Below are 24,288 nucleotides of genomic sequence, written 5' to 3'. Positions count from 1 at the left end.
CGTGATTGTTCGAATGTGACAGTTTCCTGCTGTCTTGTGCAGTGTTGCTGTCGGCACGGGCACAAAGCTATCAAAAGAACAGCCGACTATTACCAAGACAGCATCTTCAAGCGATCCTTTCACGAGTCTAATCATCTTTTGTATGTTCAGTCAGCCCTATACTTTAATCGACCGCATAATCTGCCCACTGATAGTTCAGGGACGATGAACCGATTTGTTGGCTCGTGCCATGACAGCTTCAAACCGAGAAGAATTTCATCTCATCGACATCAGACCAAAGCTCTCACAGAACCCACACGCCGTTCTCATCATTGCTACTGCGTCTAAACTCAGGGCTTGCTTCAGTGCTACTATCGTACTAGAAACCGGATCCCAGTATAGCAATCATCCCCTTCACTCTTCAAAGGACTGGGGGACACCTTACGGATCTCAATTCTCAATCTAACATCAAAGATGGTTGGATCCGCTTGAGCAATGGGCTTTCCTGAATGTCCGATATGTAGCAATCTCAATATGCTGAGATACTTTTTTTTTTTCAGAAGAGTAGTTCTTTTGGGTACCCTGGTCCCTACTATCGTTATCCTTTGGCCGTATTTGTCTTGGGTGTTACTCTTCCAACCGAAGGAGAAGACATACACAATTCGAATCTTAAGCTATGACCCGCTGATTGTATATATTGTTGAGTTTCTGTCATGGGTGGAAAGAGCCTATTTACGACGTCTTGGGTAAGTTCATATCACCGTCAAGTCTCTGTGGCTAACAAGCTCCTTACAGGAAGCCGTTATTTGAGAGATCGACAGTGTACAACAATGGCGCTCAAGAGATAGATATGGGTCGAACAAGCAGCACCGCATATCTTCCTGACGAAGACCTCTACACACCGACTGACAACCATTTTCGCAATCGTCGAAGCCACATGCGATAGGTGCGGGACCCAGTTCCCAAATATTCTCCTCAACTGGACATTAGAAGATCCAAGACGGTGCAAATTTGTGGAATGTCGCGACGTCGTGGCCCTCTCGGTCAAGGCTGTTCCCGGTAATGCATTATTCTGAAAGAGCTGGACGAACTCAGGGAGACTCGACCCGGGAACACTCTACGCTGGGTTAGCTCCCGAAAATGGTATCAAGACTGGTCTTAACATATGGACTCATGGCTAGATTAAGTTAGTTGATTTATGTTACGTCACTTTTGTAATTGGTATATCGACGAGGCATTCGAAAACTTCGCACTGAACACGACACGCATCAAGTGAAGGTCGACATGTTTGCAATTGTGATTATATGTACAGAATTACATGACATAATTACAAAGCACTTCGTATCCAAGAGTCCGTACCCTCTCGAGCTCCAACTGACTTAAGTGCATTGGGAGTAGTACTGGTTCAAGACTGTGCATGTCGAGCCAGAAGCACAAACAGTCCCACCTGTCCACCCTTGTCCTCCACATTGGCCGTACTTCGGAACGGTTCCACTACCGCCACTCGCGGCTGTGGTCGTCGTCGTTCCAGCTCCGGTGCTGGTCACACCCGCCGCAGTGGTAGTCGTCCTTAAGGTAGTCGGACTGCTGCCACCACTTCCTCCGGCCGGTGTTGCGCTCGACGTCGCGGTGATGCGGGCAGTGCTCTGGGCAACGGTCGAGGCAAGTCCCGAGACCAGGGTAGGGCCGGGAACAGGGTAAACGAGAGGGCTCGTGTAGAGATTGAAAAGAATGCCCGGGTCGTCAGATTTGTACAGTGCCGTGCCCTTGACGCCGGCCGGGGCAAGGGAACCTCCTCCAGTGACCTGCAGGTTGAAGCACTGCGGGTACGCCTGCGCGCCATTGACATTGCCGCCAGAGTGGAGAGCAATGATCTCGTGACGCAGCACGTAGTTGCCTGGGGCCAGAGTCGAGGGGATCTGGACGGTCCATGTGAAGTTGTTGGCCATGAGGACATCGTCGGCCCACTTGCCGTTGGTAAGAGACATGTCAATCAGACCACCAGCATCAATCTTGAAGAAGTTGAGGGTGGTCTTGTCGACAGACTCGCAGTCGCCGGTACACTTGGCGAGATAGTCAATCACCGGGCCCTTGTGTGACTCTGGCCATGTGTTCCAGATGAGCTGTATGTTGGTGCCTGGGGCGACAGTGGCGTGTCCACCGGCCGGGCTTCCGTTCTTGTGGCAGATAATGTCGCCAGTGCCGAAGTTGACTGGTTCAACGAAGCCATTATCAGGGGCATCGATCTTCCAGCCCACGACAGGACTCGTTGGAGGCGAGTACGTGAACGCAGGAGAATCCCAGCCGCGATAAGCGACGCCATTGGCGACAAGCCAGTCGACGTGGCCGTGGCCCGCGACGGTGGCCGCCAAGGCGAGTAGAATGGAGGGAGGAAGAAGATTGCCCATGGTTTCGACGGCTCTGTAATTTGCCTGCGTTTCCGAGAATCTGGTTGATGAGCGCTGCCTAGTTCAGGCAGAATGCGTTCTAGACAGACGAGGAGCGTGGCATATATAGTGCTGCATTGGTAGTACCAGACGGCGCGTTGACAGCGTCGGAATCACGGCATTCGATATTAATTAATTGACACGCGAGCCAAGGTCTCTAGTCTATGGTGAAGCCCAGAGTCAGGCATCGTGCCATCGCGAGGTAGTCACGCTGACACGTTGGCGTAGCATACCAGATACAACTCCCGAGTCAAGAACAAGACAAACCACCCCGGAGAAGTTGATTCTTCTCCATTTCTCGTTGGTCTCCCGTATCCCTCCTTGCTTGACAACGCGGCAGGCACCTGTCACGAGCACACCCAGAGGAGACGCCATGATGGAATGCATTCATCCGTAATGCCTGAATTGGACGTTTGGTATAGTGCTACCTACCACAGGAAGACTTGATTGGGAGCTGACAAAGTAGTTGGGTGGACATTCCGGAGGGAGGCTATGTGTGGCCCTGAAACGTCGGTAGCGAAGAGGCGCCATTGGAAAAGAAAACTGCAGAATTAGGAAATCTCGGTCGGCTGCCACCGAGAAAATGTGACGACGCGCAGAAGGCCGGGGTTGCATCGGAGCACCGGAGTTGATGCTATATGATGATTGGTGGTTGAGGAAGGGAGGACCAACTTCATTTGGAGAAAATTTGGTCGGGATGTCAATCCTGCACTCCCTCCCCTAAGTTTGATCCTTCTTAGTAAAGTGGTAGAATCTCGAGGAAGAATCTCGGGGGCGGCTTGCATACGTCTGGATTTTGAAGATTTAAGAAACGCAGTCCATCCGCTGACGCTCCATGATGATAAAAGGCGAGATCGATGTCGCTTCTAAATCATGACTCTCACAGACAGGGAGATGCAGTCGATACTGTACTGCTATCATCACGTCTCTAGTGCTTTCGTTGCATTTCTTGTCATGCTTCGACCCCGATGGCCCTTGTTCTATCGAACAATAGAGACCAAGGTTTACACGATTTGCTAGCGGTGTCAAGCTTCCCTGTTCATGAGCCTACAGATAAAAAGGAAGCCACCGGCGGTGTCAGTTAGACCTAGACAGAGTTGGGGTAACCATCAAGGTTGGGTTCAGTAGTACTAGCAGTAGGAAACGTTAAGCGACACTGGTATACAGCATATGAACAAAAGTAAGGAGTGCCCCGCCCTTTATACAGCATATGAACATTCGACACAAAGATCTACATGGATTGCCTGCTCGATACTGAGGCATTCAGTCGCTACCTAGACTACAGGATGTGATTATCACTCTGAAAATGTGTTGGAGCCTAGCCTTTGCCTCACAGCCAAGCTACCCTCTTAGGTATCTGTCTATGTAAAATTATGAAGTGCCAGAAACGAACCAAAACTATGTGCAAAGTCTCGAAGCTCGAACGTGTCACCTACTCAAATAGTTGGTCCCATAACGAGCATCGTCTCCGCGATCTAGCATATCTAGGATTTTCGGCGAGTGCTTCTCTTCGAAATAAGAAGCTGCTTCAAGTTTTGAGCACTCGTGATGAGAATCACTGATTCATTCTCACAAACACTTCCCGACGTCAGTCGTTGACCCTAATGGGCCTGGAATTTCATTGAGACCCGCTCGTTTGGTCTGCCAGATCTGATATTGGGCATGCTGGTGGGTTTCCTTGCCATAAACGAGGCGACCAAATGGTGCAAAAGTTCTATGATAATCAAGCGATATGGAGTGAGAGTTTCGTGTTATCGTGCTTCCAGTGCTCAAATCCATATTCCAGCGAGTATGTCGATGCAATTCTCATGGCACAAGGGGATTTTGGTCAATTTCGTAATTAGACACTGGATCGCCTGTCAAGGTCTGAGGCAAATTGAAATGGACCACACCAACTATGCCAGAAGCGGCACGGTGTGGACTAAGGGTACCTAGGGATTTTGGTCTCAAGACGTTGAACTGACTGGTCCTTCAGGACTGGGAGTGAACGCATGACAGATAGTTGGTTGAAGTGAAAATCGACCGCGGCAAAACTGAAGAAATGACTTCAATGAACGCACGGGCCGTAGCTACACATTTTGTAAAGTCGTGCAAATCACCTTTGGGACTAAATGTGACAAGGAACATGAAGCTCAGAAGTGTCCAAGATCTGAAGATATCTGCGATTTGAAGTTCGCCTTCTCATCCCGAGTTACGGAGTATACTACGGAGCTTAATCAAAGTATGTCGACCGCATCGCGCTTACCATCGTTTCCAATGTTCTCCATTGGTTGAGGATTCAGAGTTGTGCTTCCAGCCTCATGCACACTCTCGTATGAATGCCGTGAGTTGAGCATGAGATTTATGAATGAGTGAGGCGGTCACAAAACACCGCACATTTCCCTCCTGAAGCGCTCCTCACCGAGGATCGGGATGACTCATGACGTGCACTAAGATACGGAGAACGGACAGAGGCAGAAAAATCCCCATTAAAGTCATTTCTAGATCATTTCTAGAAGCATCGTGACTAATTGGCAAATCCCGTTTTGATTGAAGATCCGGGAGAGTGCACCGAAATAGGCCTTGAAACTAACGACGTGTCTTCAGGTTGCAGTGCTAGACCCCAGTCAGGGGGCGGTTTGTCACCGTGAGACAAATTAGGGTGGCATGAGCGGCCCCTGCATCAATGCGATCTCCGGGCCAATTTTGTTTACTTCACGTGATCTCCAGTGGGGGAATTTCCTCCCCCCTTTGGCCTTGGGAATTTCGTCGATTCCGAAAGAATTGAACACGACAACCTTGACTTTATCCTCCCAAAAGGAAGGGGTCAAGCAGTGCGGAAACACACCATGTCGACGACTAAACATGAACGGAACAACGACGAGTGGAAGGGCCCGCGACGGCTTCCCTCCGTCAAGGAGAAGCTGTCCAGCTTCGTGCGCCGCGGCCGGGAAAAAGCAAAGAAGACAACACTGTCTGTCTTGGGCGAGTCACGACAGGAGCGGCCATCCCTGGACGAGAGCATGAAAGCTCTCCCGCGGGTCCAGGTGTCAGATTTCGGGACCTCGAGTCTTGAGATCGACCTGCAGTCTCTCGAGGCATTCCGCATTGCGCCGTCGCAGCCCGCGAGGGGAGCAGAGCAAGCGAAGCAGGTCAAGAAGACTTCTTCGCGGACCTCGACAATGACGCCAATCGCCGACATGTTTGCCAGAAAGGCGACAACAGCTGCACTTTCCACGGTCGACATGAGGACCCTCAACAAATCCTCGCCGTCATTACTCACCTCTGTCGCCAGCAGCAAGCCTGCCGAAGCACGTCGCCCTGGTCAAGCTCCCTCCATGTCTTCGAGGTCCACTGTTGTTGCTACTGCTGCTGCACCAAGCACTGCATCGAGCGTCATCATCATCAACAACAACAGCTCGACCGGCCAGCCACAATCACACACCTCGAAACCCTGGCCACCACCAGAGACTCCCCGCACAGCTGCAGCACCCATTCGCACTCAGTTTTCCACGGCATCGACTTCGACATCGAACCAAGCCAACAAGCTGCCGCTTCATGAACCGCCACGACGCGCCGCCTTCGTACCGGCCTACGTCCCGTCACGGGCCGCCCCAATCGTCACGCCAGTTGGCCCTGTTATTAGGCCCCACCACCAAAATGCCGACACCGTTGCCAGACAGCAACGGCTGCAGCACAACACGGAAAAGCGCCACTCGAATCCCTCAGGAATGCCCTCGTCGTCAACGACGACCACGACCGCCCCTGCGCCGAACAAGCTTCTCCTCGCAGAAATCACCAACACAGACCGGAGACGGTCTTGGCAACCGGCGCCGACTTCGGTCCCATCAGCTGCGGGAACGCCAACATCGTCCGGCCCACCATCCGCATCCGCCCCGTGGCGAGGTCGCGATCTTGATGGCAGCAGCAGCAAGAGAGCATCATCCCGCATCGCCTCGGACCGCCTCGCCTGGATCCGCGAGCTGGAGGAGGGCAAGAAGAAGAAGTCGACAATCAATGGCGATCTTCCCGTTCTCAGGAACATGCAAGGCAGCGTGGCAGACAAGCTAGCCAAGTTTGAGCAGCAGAAGCAGCAGCAACAAATGCAGCAGCAGATCCCCCTCACCCGGTCCAACTCGACCAGGAGCCGCATCTCGTCTGTCGCCGACACCACCTTCTCCTCGTACAACGGCCCGGCCACCGCCCGATCGTCTCTCGATACCTGCCGCACCTCCTCCGTTTTCTCGCACTACGATGACTCGTTCCGCGAGAAGATGGAGATCATCACGGGAGCTGCCAACAAGACAGCCGACGAGGAGAATGAGGAGAAGCCTGCCCTGAACAAGGTCACGGCTACTTTTGTGCCGATCGAAAAGAAGGAGCCCATTGTGGCGCCTGTCACCCAGGCTGCGGAAGACGAGAGCGCCGCAAAGACCGCTCCCGAGGATGTTGCGCCTGTTTCACCAGCAGTGGAGAAGATTGAGCCCGCCACGACCGATGCACCCATCCCGGCAGATGTTCCTCTTCCGGAGGACGTTGAAGAGAAGGCCGGCCCGATCGAGGTCCCGACCATCTCTGTGTCATCAGAGACCGAGAAGATGGAGCCCACCACGAGCGAGGCTCCTCTTGCGGCGGATGTTCCTCTCCCGGAGGATGTGGAGGTCGAGGAGAAGCCCGCCCCCGAGGAAGTCCCGTCTGTCTCTGTGTCAGTGGAGAAGGCGGAGCCCATCGCGATTGATGCTGATCGTGCGACGGATGAAGCAGCAGAGGAGAAGCCCACTGTGGCCGACGTCTCCACTGCCGTTGTGGCAGCCGGCGAGATGAGCAAGCCTACCTGCGCCGATGGGCCTCAATCCATTTGATTTTGGTCACTTATCTCAGTTGGACGACAGAGTGTGTCCGCATTTTTGTTTTCTTGTTTTATTTTGCATCCGAAGAGATGTAGGCGCGCAGCGCACAGTTTGATACCAGTAGAGCTTTCTCTACTCTTTTGCATGATATTCCCCCCCACACCCTAAAGACAATTCGCTGAGACTAGATTCTCCAGCGCTGGGTTTTGTTAGGAGCGTTTCTATTCACCAGGCTTGGGAGTTTGCATTGTTTCTTGTGTACTAGCTGTAAGATGATAATGATAAGATGTCTATAACGATGGAAATTCAAATTGCCATGCACTTCGGCGATATTACCGAATGAAGTTACTTGAAGTCACGATGTGAGCTGAAGTGAGGGAGCATAACTGATGTTATGCGTGTACAGTCAGAATTTTGTATACGTGTGCATTGATCATGTCCTCATGAAGCTATCCTGGAGACATGCATTCCTGCGCGCGTGCATGTAACCATTAGTTGCGTCTAACCGATGTCAACGACTTTTTACCCACTTGGGTCTCAATCCGGTCGTGAACCTTCTTTAATATCACCATTGGCATTGATTATATGTTTTTACTTGCTGACTCGAAATTCCTGATAGATGAAGACAGCTGCGGGATCATCCGACCAATCACCTTACATATTGGCATACATCATTCACCATCCCTAAGATGATGCAACACAGGCTCCTAGAATGCGATCCCCCCATTGAAACATGAGAAAACATCTAGATAATCCCGTTGAGAGGAGCATATCCAACCGCCGGCTTGAGTATCATCTGCAACCTTGACATATTGTTCAACTGCCCTTCTACTGTCAAGATGGGGGCTGGCTTATCAGCAGGCTCCGGTGACATTTCGCGACAAATTTCCCTTAAGTGCCCAGATAAGAAGGTGGGGGCGTTGCCGCGCTGATCGCAGTCGGCGCGTTCCGATTTTTGCTTCCCCTCAACAACTCGGACCGGTCCGGCGGTCTCCATTTCCCCCGATGACCGGTCATTGCCCGCTTCACGCATTAGAAGTCAAACGGCGGCGGTCACCTTGTTCGTCTGATCGTGTTCGAGTTGTCTCACCCCATGGCTTTTGCTAGGTCTGCTACCTCTCAGGAGTTATCTTTTGCAAGTAATACTCAGTCAGAAGTTGTGTTCAACGCGAGCGTGCGAACATCAGTCGAGTACCATGGAGGAACGTCGCGACGATGAACAGGGACTGGGAATAGATAAACAAACTGGACTCAACCCCGTGATGCCTCATCGATCCTCGAACGATCACGCAAGCATCGAAGCTTTTTCCAGTGCCCCTCAGCACACACTTCAAACTCCAAAGACCGCATTGGACACAAGTAAGTGTGAGCCAACTCATGCTCTTCGGCCTCGAAAGCCCTTTGGACGAGCTCTAATGAGACCCAAGTAGACGATGAGCTCCACGACGACGAAATCGGGTATCCCGACGGCGGGCTCCAGGCCTGGATGGTGGTGGTCGGCGCGTGGTGCGCCATGATCCCGCCGATGGGCATCATCAACACCATTTCCGTGCTCCAAGGCTGGCTGCTGCAAAACGAGCTCAAGGGCGTACCTGAAAGCAAAGCGGGATGGATCTTCTCTTGTTATGCTTTTTTCATCACGGCTTGCGGGGCACAAATTGGTCGGTGTTCTCTGGAGTGCCGGTAACCCAACTGAGACTGACGATGGAGTCAATCACAGGACCAGTATTTGATGCATTCGACATCAGGGTGCTACTCATCCCAGGCTCCATTGGCATGATTGCCTCAATGATCTTCCTCAGCTTGTCGACAGGTAAACCCCCTCACACCAGCATCGCACCGACAGCACCATGGTCCGCATCAGTGCTGACACAACGCCTACGTGCCCAGAGTTCTACCAAATGCTGCTCTCCTTCGGCATCTGCGGCGGCATCAGCGCCGCCTTCCTCTTCAACCCGGCCCTCTCCGCCATAGGCCACTGGTTCAACGAGCGCCGCGCCTTCGCGACAGGCGTAGCCTGCACCGCCGGCGGCCTCGGCGGCATCGGCTTCTCCCTCATCATCCAGTACCTCGCGCCACGCATCGGCTTCCCCTGGGCCATGCGCATCATCGCCTTCATCTCGACGGGCAGCCTGGTCGTCACGAACCTCTTCCTCCGGAAACGCCTCCCGCCCAAACGCGAAGCCAAGGCCCTGATCGACTTTCGCCTTCTGCGCGACTTCAAGTTCGGCGTTACCGTGGTGGCCGTCTTCTTTGTCGAGTTTGCCGTCTTTATACCCTATTCGTACATATCGTCCTACGCTATTGAAAAGGGGCTCGGCCTACAGAAGTCCTTCCTCCTCAACGTCCTGCTCAACGCTGGCGCGATACCGGGCCGGATGTTACCGGGTTACATTGCCGACCGCGTGGGCGCCTTCAACACAATGTGCGTCACATCCCTCTGCTGCGGGGTCTTGATTCTGGGTTTGTGGCTCGCCGCCGGCGACGTGGACGCCAAGATCATGTCCTTTACCACACTATTTGGATTCTGGTCCGGTGCGGCCATCAGCTTGTCGCCGGTGTGTATCTCACGCGTCTGCAAGATTGAGGACTATGGCAAGTCGACGGGCATGGCGTACTTCATTGCCAGCTTTGGTGCGCTGGTAGGTATTCCCTTGGCCGGGTTCCTGTTGAAGACGGGGACCGAGCCTTATCGGAACTTGATCATCTTCGCGGGGGCGGCGTACATGGTTGCATTTGTTGCATTCTGTGGTGCTAGGGGCATCGCGGGCGGGTGGAAACCAGCGTTGTTCTAGAGGAATCGCAACTTGCGGATGAGCCCTGATAAGCGAAAAAGCGGCGAAAAGAAGCATTTGAGCAAGTGGGTGATAGGGAAGGATGCCGAGCAAAGGGATCAGCAGGATTGATCGTGGCATTGATGGTAGCATTGATGGTTGCGATAATGTTCTTAGTAGCAGCAGCGCTGTCAGTAGTATCAAGAACATAAGTAGCCAGCTCAGTTACTTCACCCACTTGCCAGGGTACCGCAGCGAGATGGTGTCAACTGTCAAGACAGAATTCATGTTCATGTTTCTTATTATTCATTGTCGACTAATCATCATAATTATTGTGCCTAACTGGTCAAGCTGTTCAATCATTTCGGCTATGATGTAAACCACATCTTGTCATTCACAATTCTTCGTCGGCCGAAGTGCGGGAATGCCGGACTCCACTAGCCGGAGATGAGATTCCTTTCCGCCACATCGCGCACCAGGCCTGCAATCTTGCAAGTGGGCTTTAACATGACTGATTTGATGGTATCCAAGACTGGTCACGGCATTCCCCTTGGCGAATAAGTCATTTCACTAGATAGCTCAATTCACTTTGACAACTTCTGTACCTGAACGAGCGGACAAGAGCGATAGTGAAGGGGCGTTAGTCAGACTGTGCATTTGGGCCGACGCTGTACTTCGCACCCTCCGTTTCCGCAGAACTACTATCCCGCAATTTGACTCATTGGAACGTAATAATTGCCGTTGGGATTCCTGCTTAGCCAGAATTGGCAATCACTGTCCGGTGGCTCTGCAATGCTGTAGCGGGAATAAACCCAACAAACTCGAGACTGACCTGGGATGGCATGCGTATAAGAGGTGTATGCATTAAATGGGCTCATGCTGTGTACTTCAAACTTTCACCACCACTAACATCCTTTCATGATCACTCAGCTAGCGCTAAGCCATACCTCACACACTAGCACGGCTTATCACAAGTTGAAAGAGGAGGCGATGGCTGCCTGATTATAATGGACAACTTTTAATATCCAATCAAACATCGCGTAGCCAACATCACCAAACGTCAACAACACAATGACCCTTCAGTGCCATTTTATATAAAAAGGAACCCGTCTGATAGATCGAGTTCGCACTGGATAAGTCTATTGGCCAACCTAAAGAACTTCTTACCCTCCAAGAACGAATTTCAGTTTCTCGAATCTTGTATCACGCCATGGCAGACAGCGCTCCCAAAGAAGCCGAGCCGGAGCGGCGCGAGGCTCTTGACATCCTCGAAGTCAAAGCCTCTCAGTTGGTGAATTTAATCAAGAAGAGCAAGCACTTCATTGCCTTTACCGGTGCAGGTATCTCTACCTCTGCAGGTGAGCTTTATCCTCCATTGATATGAGATGCAAGTCGCGCGATTCGGCTGGGCCGCCCTAGTTGCTTGGTCTACATCATCAAAAAAACATTCAGGGCTAGACAACGGTATCTTAGGAATTCCCGACTTCCGCGGACCTGAAGGTGCCTGGACACTCAGAGCCCAGGGAAGGCAGAGAACGGGCAAGACGACGGACACGCTCCAGGCCATCCCTACCAAGACGCACATGGCGCTCGTTGAGCTGCAGGACCGCGGCATATTGAAGTATCTCGTCAGTCAAAACTGCGACGGCTTGCACCGGAAGAGTGGAATTTTACCAGTAAGTTTCTGGCTTATCACTGCTGGGGTTCGGAGGGTTGATCAGACAATGGCTTACGCTTGTTATTACCCTTCGTCCAGGAGAAGATTTCCGAGCTTCATGGAAACAGTAACCGCGAGTATTGCAAAGACTGCGGTAAAGAATACCTCCGAGGTATCGTACCCCCTTTTCATCACCAAACCCCCATCATCACTGCAGATACTAACGAAAACCAACCAGACTTCCGCGCCGTAGCAACCTACGAAAAATCAATCCGCGACCACCGCACCGGCCGCAAATGCCCCCTCTGCAACGGCACCCTCCTCGACACAATCATAAACTTTGGCGAATACCTCCCCGCCGAACCCCTCGCACTCGCCCGCTCCAACGCACGGAAAGCAGACCTCTGCCTCGCCCTCGGATCTTCCCTGACCGTGCCCCCCGCCTGCACGATCCCCGAGACCGTCGGCAAGAAGAAGCGCACAAAGACGTACCCGGACGGCGGGACGCTCGTGATTTGTAACTTGCAGAGTACCCCGCTGGATGACCTGAGCGAGGAGCTCCGCGTATGGGCTACGACGGATGATTTGATGGATCGGGTCATGGAGAAACTCGAAATCCCTATCCCGCGGTTTGTGCTGAGGCGGAGGTTGGTGGTTGAGGTTGAGGCGGTAGGGGAGGAGAGGTATCAGCTTACGGCGAGGGGGGTGGATGTCGACGGCACGCCCGCGAGCTTTTTGCAGTCTGTGAGGATGCAAGGGAACAGGCGCGTTGCGCGGACTGAGCCATTTAAAATTCCTTTCCGGGGCGAGGTGGTTGGCGAGACGGAGGTCAAGGTGGAACTGGAGTTTATGGGACACTATGGCGAGCCTGTCTTGGAGATTGGGATGAAGTATAACGGAGAGGAGAAGCTGGAGAGGATGTATCTGCTGGAATATGATCCTTCGACTGGGGCTTGGAAGAGTAGTACACAAGATGATGGGACTTTTGCTAGGCGGGGTGGCACGGCCTGGACAGACGAGGACATGGAGGATTCCCTGATGATCTCGGCCGAGGACGCGGGTGTGCCTAGCCATATCATCGCCTCGTCTGCGGCCAGTGAGGTCATCGACCTAACTTCACCTTGATGTTGCGTGCCTGCTTCTGGAGGACTGAATAACGAACGGTTGATCTGGCATGAGAAGTAGCTCTCTGCTGTTGGGATTTCGAAAAGGATTAAGTATGTCATCTATCTCTTGATGAACGAATCCATCAATCGTAATGAGTAGCAAATCAGAAATGACATCCGAGAACTACAAATATATCATCAACATAGCTGCATGAAAGCAGCATTACTCAATTTTTGTAAGGTACGACTATAGCTATGAACACGCATTACATATCCCATATCCACAAAGTGTCGTGTGAACGTTAATTTTCATGAATTACACATTAAACAAAAGCTCGCTTGAACGTCCATTAAGCATGCGCATGGCTCGTATCAGAGCAGAGCAGCAACTACGACACCAGCGGCTGCGGCCATGATGCCGGAGCCAAGACGCTCAGCAGCGTTGGTGACCTGGACTGGTCCGGTGGTGGTCTTGCTGGGCGAGGCGACGGGCGTCGTGGCAGCGGGAGGAGGGGTACCAGCAGGAGGAGTTTGGGCAGGAGGTGCAGAAGGTGTGCCAGCCGGAGGGGGAACGGGAGTACCGGCGGGAGGGGTGCCAGCGGGTGGGGCAGGGTGAGTGCTCGCTGGCGGCGCGGGAGGAGTGCCAGCCGGGGGAGTACCAGCAGGAGGCGCCGGGTGGGTGCTGGCGGGAGGAGCAGGAGGGGTTCCGGCAGGAGGGGTGCCAGCGGGCGGCGGAGGAGGCGGGCTGCTGGGCGCGGGGTGCACAGTGGTGAAAGTGTGAGGCACGCTCTCGGTGACAGGGCAGATGGTGGTGGAGACAGGAATAGTCTCGGTGGTGGTGTGAGGACCCTCGGGGCAGTTGGGAGTATCAGGAGGGCACTTGGTGATGGTGTGGACCCTGGTAGTGTAAACTGTGGAAGTCGTCCAGGTCGTTGGTGGAGGAGCTGGGTGGGTGGGAACAGGCTTTGTGGACTCCTCGGTAACGGGGCAGATGGTCGTCGAGACGGCGATTGTCTTGGTTGTGGTAACAGGCGTGTGAGGGCAGTTTGTGACGCTGGGAGGGCATCTCGTCACGGTCTCGACAGTCGTAGTGTAGACGGTGGAAGTCGTCAGCTTGCTGGTGCGAGTCTTGGTGTGAGGAGGCTTCTCGGTTGTCGTGTTGGCGTAGGGGGTGGTCGTGGGAGGAGGAGGGACCCAGGTGGAAGACTTGCTGGGGTGAGAGTGATGGCTCTTGGTCGTGCTCTCTCCCTTGGTGCTGCTAACGGCAGTCTCGGTGGTACAATCCTCAGTTGTAGTAGGAGGGGGAGGAGGAGGGGCATGAGTCGTGGGGGGCTTGCTTGAGTGTGAGTGTTGGCTCTTGGTGCTCACGGTCGTCTCGGTGGTGCAATCCTCCGTGGAAGTGGGAGGGGGGGGAGGGACATGAGTCGTAGGGGGTTTGCTAGAATGTGAATGATGGCTCTTGGTGCTCACTGTCGTCTCAGTGGTGCAGTCTTCTGTCGTCGTGCTGTGGCCCTTGGTACTGCTTACAGCAGTCGAGGAGGTAGTGCAGTCCTCACTTGACGTAGAGGTGCTGTGGACCTTGGTCGAGCTGACAACTGTAGACAAAGTAGTGCAGTCCTCCGATGAAGTGGTTGTGCTGTGGACTTTGGTGCTGCTGACGGCGGTGGAAGAGGTAGTGCAATCCTCGGACGAGGTGGAGGTGCTGTGCTCCTTGGTCGAGCTTACAGCCGTTGACGATGTAGTACAGTCCTCAGAGGAGGTGGAGGTGCTGTGAACCTTGGTGCTGCTGGCCCAGGTGGACGATGTGCTCGTCTCAGAAGTGACGGGAGTTGAGGATGAGTGCTCCTTGGAAGACCAAGTGTTCTTGGTTGCCTCAGTGGTACTGACGGTGGTCGGGGGAGCGGGAGTGCTGGTAGTCCATGGGGCCGAGGTGCTGGTGGTGGGAGGAGCCGTGGTGCTTAAGCTGTAGGTGATGCAGGAGCAGGCAGAGGAGACAGCCTTGACATCTCCACCACAGTTGTTGAAGTCGGTGGGAATAGCAGCGGCAGCAGTGGTGGTTCCGTGGAGGAACTCGACACAGAAACCTTTGGCCTCCTCGGCGAAGCGTTCGTCGATGAGGTTGCGGTAGCACCCATCGTGTTCCTGTAATGGGTCAATGGAGAGTTCTCATCAATTGTATAGTTCATCCCATGAAGCAGTGACTGAATAAGACGAAATAGGGAATATGATATGGTGTAGTCAAAGTAGACAGGGGTATGAGGAGACGTACACAATAGGGGTATTCCCAAGCATTGACGGACGCCAGGGCAATGGCGCCCAGTCCCATGTAAAGGCCGCGCATATTGAATCTTGTTCTTTTGAAGCGAATGACAGTGACTTTGAAAGTCTACTAGTTGATTGGAGCGAGAGGACGATTTACTCGTAGCGACCGTGGGTAAGGAGAGAAAGAGGAGACACGAACCATAGTCTCGGCGCGGCGAAGGGGACTTTATCAGAACGTAGACGAGGGTGTGGATGGTTGCCGGTTGCTGGAGGCTACGTCGGGCCACGGCGGGGAGTGATGCATCCATCATCCATCACCCATCCATCCCACCAGGGCGGGCTGGCTAGCAGAATACGAGCTGGAGCCGCAGCACGGCTCGTGGATGATCTCTTGGTTGCCTTTTACCCATGTTCCCACCCAGCCATCGCACGAGATGAGGCACCATGTCGATATGCAAGGTAACAGTAGTGCCCTTGCTGTCAGGCCGGGCTACATCATGGCCATGGCATAGCTGCCAGTAGGCAGAAGGTTGCGCCGGTTGTCTACTAGCGAGCCCAAGGCCACTCACACCACGTAGGGCGAGTTCAAGGTTGACCAGTCACCGGTCAACCGTCGGTGATTCTGTCGAGTTTGGGTACATGGCGTATAGGCGATGGTGGCGCCCGTCAGCTCGTACCGATTTGGACGGACCAGGAATACAGCACTCGTAGAAGACGGGCGGAAGTTGACGGCGAGATATGGTCGCCATGGTGAAGGAAACCACCCGGAGAAAGCCGGGTCTGTCAGAGACGGGAGTGACTCTGGATTGGAAGCAGTGCTCGAGAAGTGAAGGGCCCGGTGTTCCAGTGATGATCTCAGAGGGTGGAGATGGCACCAGGAACACGGTGGATAACTTGCTGGAAGAATCTGGAGGATCTTCAAGCATAAGGAGAAGCGGAGTTCGATGGAGCAAGGTTGTCGAGTTGATAACCCTTGCGTTGCTCCGGTCATTGGACGGTTGTTTCGACGTTTGTCGACGGCGCATCGGCCAGGTCCACAAGAGGCAGTTGAAAGTGGAGTTGATGGGTGAAGTTTCTTTGTAGGCTTGCAAAGTCTGTTTCTTTTTCTTCCGCTGGCCGCCTCCAACGGTGCGGTTCGACGGCGTGGATGGCGTACAGTAGACGGGTGGACTCGAGGTTGGAATGACAACTCGCGTGGGAAGAAGACCGGCGGAAAATCCAAAAGGTCCCATCTTCCTGCCTTCCCAAGTTTCCCCCCTGCCTCATGGCTTTCGCTTAGCGTGCTCTAGCCAGGGGTAGCCTAGCCTGTCGGATGACCGAGACGACCGATCAAAGCCAATCAGTGACAGCCTTAGCCAAATTGGGACGGACATGTGGGGCATCGCCAGCTCTATCCGGTGGGGCACTCGCTGCCTCGCTGGGCAACTGCCAACTCCAGGAAAGCATCGCGCCTTCCTTGTACAGGAGGGCACAGCTCGGCTAACACGGAAGTCGCCAACTGAGATGTTCTTGCCGTCTACCTTGGGCACCATGTTTCTTTTTTTTTTTCTACACAATTCTTCGAGACTTTGTGCGTCTGCCTACGTCCTGGGAAAGTTAGGTAAGATCGGTACGTATCTTGAATTTATGCAACCTGGAAGTGCGCTCTTGCATTCGCAGCCGGGTCTCCTTTCGCTTCCCCAAGGCTTCTTATTCTCCCGCCCGCATTCCTCGACGCTTAACTTTCCACTTCGCATGAGCTCGACCCAGGTAGCTTACCATGAATACTCAGCATGGTATTCAAGCTTAATGCTAGTCATTCTTATACGATGGGACAACAATCACCAGCTTCCAACCTCTACCCCTCCGTCAGGTGCTGGGCTGGCTTGCCGTTCCTTCCACCGCTAATCCCAATCAGGACACGACAACAGCGTGCTCTCAACTTTTCACTTTGGCCTCACGAACGCTCCCTTCTCGCTCAACTTACGAAAAGACCGAATTACGGCCATGGCCTAAGAAAAGAAACCAAGCTTGAGGCGTTTTGGCACCCTGGCCGCGCCTAATGCACAACGCTGCACCCCGTCGCCTTACTCGCCCACCCTTTCCCGTCTTGTCTTCCTTGCAGCTCGCCGCTTGCTAGCTCGCTGTTCCCCTCACGCCGCCGCATCATGCGTTGCTAGGAGGGTTGCTACAACACCTGTTGTCTTTTGCTCACTCGACGACCTCATTGGAAAAGATCTTTTACCATAGCGAGATGACGATGGACGCCCATGAGGTAATTTCGCGCGGATTTCCACCTCTCCATCCCACCATCTCCTAATACTTACCCGCCTACAGTATTGCTACTCACACTTGACTTTTCTCCGCAGACTGTCGGCACTTTACAACATCATCCCACCATCTCTGGCACGTAGGCTGCCTAGCAGGGTCCGTCGTCGGCTGCCTTCGCCCGACCAACCACTTGCCCGAGTCACCTTATTGCGGCACAGCGCTGCGTCGTCACATCGTCGCTTGACCAAAATCTCACGATGGATACGAGAATCCCCTCACTTCCGGCGAGGGCCGCGGGGTTCCCGCCACTCTGCATCGCATCGCTTCGCCCCATTTCTGACCGACCTTCGTCAACCAAAACAAGCTTTTGTCCTTCACACCTGCAGTAAATCGAAGCGTTCTCACGACGATACTCACCGCAAGTCGACCGTGCCTTCGATGAAGTTCCACGGCCAGTCGATTCTCTATGTGGTCCCAGTTGCACGTACGTCGTCAGTTGCCAGACATGCTATCGCGCTACTCTGGCTGAGATCTGGGGAAGTTGAGCGGCACAACATTCCATCCCATCACCAGTTCCACGACCAAGTCCAAAAACGTCGATCAACCCTCACCTAACCCTCGCACGTGATTCTCGTTCATGGAACTCTTATCGAAGAGACAATCGGCCCCTGGTCCAGGTATGGTAGTTGTGTGGTGGCCGAGTACTGTAGTTTACTTCAGCTGGCAGCTTGGCAATCAAGCCACTCCCTTGCACCCGCAGACAGGCGCAACGTTGCTTCACGTTGAGCCACCATGGCGCCGCTTGAATGGACTGCGCACAGCCAGGTCTCTCAATGCATACCTAGGTGAAGTCTTGGAACAGGGTCCTTGGTCGACATGCAACTCTTTTCGACTGCATAGGTTTGGATCACCGACTGAGACTTCTTCATGGACGCGCCCAGCTTCCCTTCCTTCTAAGTTGGCTTCTGCGATCCCTCGGACCCGCCGGCAAACACGAAGTACAGCTAGGAACCGCTTCCTTCGCATTCATGTTGCAGCCTATCCTTCGGGTGCCTCGGCTTCTTCAATTCTACCCTCCAAGTTGCTTTTTTTCGAATCAGACCATTGTGCTGGACTCGTCTCGTGACGTCAAGTCCCCCCCCCCCCCTTGTTCCACCGGTCACGGTCCACTACGCTAAATCGCCTCGGCCCCGCGGGATTTCCTCCGTGAGTGCTAGGCGGGCCAAGACCAAGAGGCCCCGAAGCCTTCGATTATTTAGCTTCTCTCGATTGGCCACTCACAACACGACATTCTAGTGATACAAAACGCGCTGCCATTGATAGTGTCTCCCGAACGTTTGGCTCTACTTCGCTAGCTGGACGTCGATGTATGCATCTCGATCTGTTGATTGGACCTCGTCTAAGTCAACTAAGGCGTTATTCGCCTTTTTTCTTTTCTTTTTAGTTATCGACATCAACGAACTCGTATCCACAGCCTTCAGCTATGATCTAGCAGAGTTAACCAGATTGGCTGCTACTGAGAGGGAGAGACACAACGAGTCGTGCAGGGAAGCTGGGACTAGATTCAACGCTACAGTCCCCATTTTGCGATCGATGACTCTAACCCATTCGCGACCGTTGTCGGAGCAAGAGTTGGTTTTACTCCAGAAGCGTCAAAACTGGAAAAATGGCAGCCACATTTGACATTCAAAAAGGAGTCAGTTATCGGTAAGCGATAAGATATCCAGTGGTCCTGGTGTCGCGAATGACGAAGTGAAATGAATATGTGTTGAATACAAGAAGTCTTCAAGGAACTTACTTTATTATAAACCCGCATATACATATAACGCGTAGTATCCCATCGACTGCTGCAAGGCGACAGTACATCCGAGTGCGGGGGAAGAACTAATCAGGCGTTATTCCGATTTATTTCTACTATATCCGCAAATCAAAAAATTCATGTCTCGGAGAATTTGGAGAAAAGCTGGAGACCATTGTACTGTCGCCTTGTAGCAGTCGATGGGATAGAGATTGAACGCTCTTAGCTTGCCTATCTTGTTATTAAACAAGTAAAAGTGCGAAAGATACGTTTTCTCTAGACTATCATTAAGGAAGGCTTGCGTATTTATTTACCGGTTATACCTACGCTAAATGTCGAAAGAAGTCCTTAGAGGCGGCGATACTTTTAAAGGCGTATACCTGCTGGAGGGAACTCGCGTTAGATACGCGGCGCAGGGAACTTTTTGCTAGGCCGAAGTCTGGAAATAGGATAAGGATATAGACGAGTTTTAACTGGGCCGATGGCTTGAGGTAGATATGGAGAGATTGAAGTTGATGGAAGGAACGCTCGAAATTATGGTTGAGCATGGGAAGTGGAAATGTCTGGGGAGGAACGTGGCGATGATGGAACTGCATCAGGTCTTCATCGAGGTATGTCCCTGTCACAATCTGGCGCGTGTGGCTCGTGCGAAGACAATGTGCTGACGCTCAAGGTAGTTGCTGCGAATGTATGATCTGGTCCTGTGTGAACCGACGAAGCCGTGGAAGTCATTGAATTACGGGATGTTCCTGCAGTCTCAGTTCTGGATCGAGGCATATGCCATAAGAGAACACGTATAATGCGGAAACCGTGGGGAGAGTGTCGTGCCCTTGGCTATCGTTGGTCACTACAGACGAACATAGATGGCGGCAAGGAATGTTTGCACTGCCGCTCGTTTCCAATCTAGCAATGAAATGATGTCTGCGTCAATGCCTGTCTCCTTTTTTCGACTTTAATTGGGCACCAGCTAGACCAAACAGGACTGGGGATATGAGAATCGAGAACAGTGCTGTGTGACACTTTAGCATTGTCCATGTACGATTGGCCAGGCTTGAACAGATCGTAGGAGTCGTCCTCACATTCCCTACCAATTGGCCTGGTATGTCGAGCGACGGAACAACTGCGCCGGTCGAGCTTCATCAACTGAGGGTCAGATAGTCGGAGAAGATGTGGCGTGCATGTCCAATTGCGTCCTTCTCAAGAAGTAATCAGTTAGTGAGCGGCGCATTGAGAATGGGCGCGAGAACGTCTGCAAGTGCCAAAGAAGACAAAATGGCGGTTGAGTAGGAGAAGGAGCGGTCAAATACCACAAGCATGGAGGAAGAAGAGAAGCTCGAGGAGGCAAACAGCCATTCCGTGCATCGAGCCGGCAAAGCACGACACCGGCGGGAGGCTGCAGAAAGACTCCCAGACCATCCTGTCCGCTTTTGGCCCCCTGGCCAAACGAAGATGCAGACGAAAAGAAGGAGTCGGGATTCCATCCAGCCTCAGAAATAGCTGTCTTCCAACGCCCTGATCATTTGATTGTTCATGTAAAGCCAGTTTCCCAGCTGCGTTCCCTGTTGGTCGACCTCCATGCCAAGATCTCCGGGCATCGTGAACGACCCCCCGGACATCCAGCTACTTCCTATGTTTTGCCCATCGAATGCGGCGTCCAAGCAAACCTGAGACTCTTCCGTGGAAGGAAACTCCGTTTGAGGTCCATCTTGCGAGCCCAATCCCTGACCTGTGAGTGCTGCATTTTGGTGGACGGAGGACGGCGTCATCAGTGATGTTGCAGCAGCAGTCGCCCAGACGTCGGCACTAGGGTCAAGTGTCTGAGGCGACTCGTTTGTCTTCATCTTGATATAGCTGCAGGCAACGTCGTACAAAACCTGAAAGAGGCGAATCTCCTTTTTGACACCTGTGGAGAAGTCGTCCGCTAATAACGACTGGAGAGAGCCAATGAGCCCGCCTAGACGTTGGAGATCTGCTTCGTTGCACGTCTCGATTACATGGCAGAAGAGAACTGTGAACGGCACGAATGGAGATTGCAAGAGAGCCCTAGTTACAAACAGTGTCAGTCTCGTCCGGCAGGTAGTTGTGTTGGAATGGTCAGAATGTACCAATTCACGTAAGTCTCAAGAAAGTCTTCGTCTAGGTTATGTATGATCGCCATGCACTTTTGGTGTTCTTCGAGGGCTTGGCGGGCGGTCGCAATGCACTCCTTTCCGAAGATGGTGCCCTCACCTTGCTCTGCTGGGATAGCGCGGTATATAAGACAGAAGAGCGATAAGTGAGTCAATCTTTGAGTGCTAACGAAAGCTTCGTAAAACAACTCCCCGACGGCAACTTTCATTGCTTGAATATACCGTTTCTGTAGCGTTGTAAGATTTACCCGTACCTTGAAGAGTCGGGAAGCTGGAGCATTTGATGCGAAATCACTTACATCTTCTGGAGAAACCTTGGTCGTATGCGCCCCTAACTCAGAAGCCAGACGTCTTGCTTTGGCCACCCTGACTGACTGAGGTTGAATTAAGGCAGCGGGACTGTAGATCTGATCATACACCATGCCCTGTAGTCGGGCTAGCTCCGTCCACTTCTGTAACTGGCCAAAGATAGCCTGCTCGGACCTTGGATTAATGGCCATGGGCGGGACGGTGATGTCATTGTCGCGTATGGTCGAGGATCGACCAAGCCGGAGAGAGAGCCCCTTCTCATGGACATATATCAACCAGAACAACTTGAGTTTCTCCCTCTTAACTTCAGGATCGTCATTGATCATAGTGACGATACTATGCATGCCGAGGGTCTGGCTCATGTGGCTGGCTGTGGCTATGAAATTCCATGCCGCAGAGGGTTTGCAGACATCGAGGCAGTACGTTGCCTGTAGAGCGTATTAGCGGTGACAGGTGATGAGTTGTGTAGTGCATGCACGTACAGCCAATGTCATCGCACAGGTAGTGTCCATGGTCGAGGGTAGGTGGAATGGCAGACTCGAAAGGACAGTCTCGAGATTGGCTCGACACATGGTGGCTTGCTCAGTGTAGTCTGCTTTCTCGTCTGGATCTGTTGTGACATTCTTGCACTCCAGGAAGAGCCAATAAAGGCCTGCGTTGACAATTATAAGATCTGCATGGGCTGCATATCCAGGAGAATACACCTTGAGAAAGTAATCTGTGAAGGCAGACACTGAATTCGCTTCATGGTTCCAGAAGAACTTTACACGACGATGCTCTGCAGGAGTATTAGTGTACTGTAGTTACCGTGTTAATGGATACGTGTACCTTTGGCCAGTCTAAGACAAGCGAATGCGGATTGCACAGGGGGCATAGGAAGATCGCGGAGACCCTGGCCCGGCTCGAGAGTTCTGGCATGGGGATAGAGGTATTCGGGCTCTTGCTCCCTCTTTTGGTTTCCGATGGTGCGACTCATAGTGTCCAGGACCGAAGCCATCTCACCAGTGATATCAACCGACGGCTTGTTGCTGACGGCATCTCGGAGAAACCTGTCCGCGAAGGCAGCCTGGGCTGACAGTGATGATTCCCCCTCGTATTCGAGTTTTGGTGTCAAGATTTTGCCATTGTCGCCGCTAGCTGGTGAAGGTACAGTCAGATTTCCTGCCGTGCTGTTGTGAGCAGATGCAGGGCTCACAGATGACGATGAGCGATAGGGTTTGGTGGATGAGTTTTGTGGCTGAGACCGGCTGTCTGCATCTCCCAGGGCATGGCCGAGTTCTTCGAGCTTCTTTGCTATGAAGTCAATCTTTCTTTCACTGTTTCCTTGGTTAATCAGACGTCATCTTGAAAGGTCGCTCATCACATACTAGACTTCCGAAATGAAGACTCTTTGTCGTCGTTCTTTGGGCCTTTGCCTCTCGGGATACGTACACGGTGCGTCTATGCGAAGACAATAGGCACACGGATGTCGGCGATCGCATCGCACTTTGCGACGGCGACATCGATCACACTTGATCCGGAAAGTCAGCACACCACGAGCATGACCTTGGAAGGCGTGAGGAGATTTTACGGATATTTTAGACAGTGGAATCTCATCATCTTCATTTTCTTCGTTGTCATCATGGGCCTGATCCATGGCTTCGTGCAAGGTGCTCGCGGTCCCGGGGTCTGCGTCCATCTTGTCATCCAGCGCAAGTGCAGACGATTCCAGCGGATTGGGTCGATGTCAGTGCGGGTGCAGCACGAAGGCGCCGTTGAGATGAACGCGAAAAGAGACGATGGTAGGAGGCGGAGCTGTTGTTGGTCAGGGAGGCGCAGCAAAGGTGCGGAGCGGAGCTCGGTTCCAGCAGCTTGCGATTGGTCGAGCGATGCGATTCGTAACTTGCGACGAATTGAGTTATGCAATACGCAAAGCGAGAGCAAGAACGGGAGAAATAAGGTACGCCTTTTTGCACCAGTGAATCTCTTGCCAGAGGCAGAGAGATAGGCGGACGGTTGGACGGGGCGTACGAGCTGCCCGCGGGACCCGGTTCTCGGGGTTTCTGGGTCTTTAGGCCCCGATATTTATCTCGAAATGACACCTGAAATGACGCGCAGGTCTCAGAGTTGGGTGAATTCTGGCTTTCTCCTAATCCACGTTGTCGAGGTAGCTGAAAACGTCGTGTTCTGTGGGTTTTCTGGGGCATGGGGTGCGGTCGAGGACTCTTGGATTCCCGCACTCCGCGGTTGGCAAGCGCATGGCAGGCGCATGGCAGGTGCGCGGGTAAGGGGTCTTGGCGTCCCGCCCTACCGGCGCCCCAGTGCGGGACGGAAGGCGCTGGGCCACCGGCGCAATCGATCTGCGCGTGAACCTAGACCGGCCCGGGGCGGGGTTAGCCTCCTTTCTCTGCCTGCTGCCCATTTCGGCAGGCGAAGCCATGAGTAGGTTTGTTTTGAGACGCGAGCTTCGTATTTTAGAAAGAGCCTCCAGCGCTGCTTTTTTTTCCGAGCCGTGCGTGAAGGAAGCTTTCCCTGCCCTGTCTTCGTCTCAGTCTTTCCCTTTTCTGCATCTACTACGCGGCAGCGGGCAACTACACCATCCTTATACTTTGCTCGCCCCGTCTGAACCTCGCACCTTTCATCTCTTTTTGATCTCGTCTGCTCCTTCCCACACTTTCTAAGTACATAAATCGTGTGTCTCCTGCCCCCTCTCCCACCGGCCTACTACTCTTGCTCAATACTCGCATTTCTTCGCGAGACGCAGATCAA

At 53.0% G+C, this 24,288-nt stretch overlaps 10 protein-coding genes across 10 annotated transcripts; 5 read left to right on the top strand and 5 right to left on the bottom strand.

Moving 5' to 3' along the window:
* Positions 1-1,358: 1,358 nt before the first annotated feature.
* CABS01_02324 (glycosyl hydrolase family 61) lies at positions 1,359-2,387 on the bottom strand (the record flags this gene model as incomplete). The annotated part of the gene is made up of 1 exon (XM_060535702.1): positions 1,359-2,387. The coding sequence occupies one exon, from the start codon at positions 2,385-2,387 to the stop codon at positions 1,359-1,361; it is 1,029 nt and encodes a 342-aa protein (XP_060396007.1).
* A 2,867-nt stretch (positions 2,388-5,254) lies between these two features.
* On the top strand, positions 5,255-7,267 carry CABS01_02323 (uncharacterized protein; the record flags this gene model as incomplete). The annotated part of the gene is made up of 1 exon (XM_060535701.1): positions 5,255-7,267. One exon carries the CDS (start codon positions 5,255-5,257, stop codon positions 7,265-7,267), a length of 2,013 nt encoding a protein of 670 aa, XP_060396006.1.
* A 1,184-nt stretch (positions 7,268-8,451) lies between these two features.
* Positions 8,452-10,050, top strand: CABS01_02322 (riboflavin transporter MCH5; the record flags this gene model as incomplete). Its single annotated transcript, XM_060535700.1, has 4 exons — positions 8,452-8,614; positions 8,686-8,916; positions 8,976-9,068; positions 9,146-10,050. 4 exons carry the CDS (start codon positions 8,452-8,454, stop codon positions 10,048-10,050), a joined length of 1,392 nt encoding a protein of 463 aa, XP_060396005.1.
* Positions 10,051-11,239: 1,189 nt separating this feature from the next.
* On the top strand, positions 11,240-12,811 carry CABS01_02321 (NAD-dependent deacetylase sirtuin-7; the record flags this gene model as incomplete). The annotated part of the gene is made up of 4 exons (XM_060535699.1): positions 11,240-11,387; positions 11,503-11,705; positions 11,786-11,858; positions 11,925-12,811. 4 exons carry the CDS (start codon positions 11,240-11,242, stop codon positions 12,809-12,811), a joined length of 1,311 nt encoding a protein of 436 aa, XP_060396004.1.
* Positions 12,812-13,164: 353 nt separating this feature from the next.
* On the bottom strand, positions 13,165-15,133 carry CABS01_02320 (uncharacterized protein; the record flags this gene model as incomplete). The annotated part of the gene is made up of 2 exons (XM_060535698.1): positions 13,165-14,934; positions 15,062-15,133. The coding sequence occupies 2 exons, from the start codon at positions 15,131-15,133 to the stop codon at positions 13,165-13,167; spliced, it is 1,842 nt and encodes a 613-aa protein (XP_060396003.1).
* A 520-nt stretch (positions 15,134-15,653) lies between these two features.
* Positions 15,654-15,980, bottom strand: CABS01_02319 (uncharacterized protein; the record flags this gene model as incomplete). Its single annotated transcript, XM_060535697.1, has 1 exon — positions 15,654-15,980. The coding sequence occupies one exon, from the start codon at positions 15,978-15,980 to the stop codon at positions 15,654-15,656; it is 327 nt and encodes a 108-aa protein (XP_060396002.1).
* A 1,961-nt stretch (positions 15,981-17,941) lies between these two features.
* On the top strand, positions 17,942-18,430 carry CABS01_02318 (uncharacterized protein; the record flags this gene model as incomplete). The annotated part of the gene is made up of 1 exon (XM_060535696.1): positions 17,942-18,430. One exon carries the CDS (start codon positions 17,942-17,944, stop codon positions 18,428-18,430), a length of 489 nt encoding a protein of 162 aa, XP_060396001.1.
* A 1,187-nt stretch (positions 18,431-19,617) lies between these two features.
* On the top strand, positions 19,618-19,902 carry CABS01_02317 (pisatin demethylase; the record flags this gene model as incomplete). The annotated part of the gene is made up of 2 exons (XM_060535695.1): positions 19,618-19,713; positions 19,780-19,902. The coding sequence occupies 2 exons, from the start codon at positions 19,618-19,620 to the stop codon at positions 19,900-19,902; spliced, it is 219 nt and encodes a 72-aa protein (XP_060396000.1).
* A 687-nt stretch (positions 19,903-20,589) lies between these two features.
* On the bottom strand, positions 20,590-23,218 carry CABS01_02316 (fungal specific transcription factor; the record flags this gene model as incomplete). The annotated part of the gene is made up of 6 exons (XM_060535694.1): positions 20,590-21,145; positions 21,208-21,458; positions 21,531-21,968; positions 22,023-22,318; positions 22,369-22,856; positions 22,908-23,218. 6 exons carry the CDS (start codon positions 23,216-23,218, stop codon positions 20,590-20,592), a joined length of 2,340 nt encoding a protein of 779 aa, XP_060395999.1.
* Positions 23,219-23,668: 450 nt separating this feature from the next.
* Positions 23,669-23,959, bottom strand: CABS01_02315 (uncharacterized protein; the record flags this gene model as incomplete). Its single annotated transcript, XM_060535693.1, has 1 exon — positions 23,669-23,959. One exon carries the CDS (start codon positions 23,957-23,959, stop codon positions 23,669-23,671), a length of 291 nt encoding a protein of 96 aa, XP_060395998.1.
* Positions 23,960-24,288: the final 329 nt, after the last annotated feature.

Source organism: Colletotrichum abscissum (genome assembly GCF_030869225.1).
Source record: "Colletotrichum abscissum strain IMI 504890 chromosome Unknown Scaffold_4.1, whole genome shotgun sequence".
Lineage (NCBI taxonomy): Eukaryota > Fungi > Ascomycota > Sordariomycetes > Glomerellales > Glomerellaceae > Colletotrichum > Colletotrichum abscissum.
Note: the sequence above shows the minus strand (reverse complement) of the source record. Positions and strands in the feature narration are given on the sequence as shown.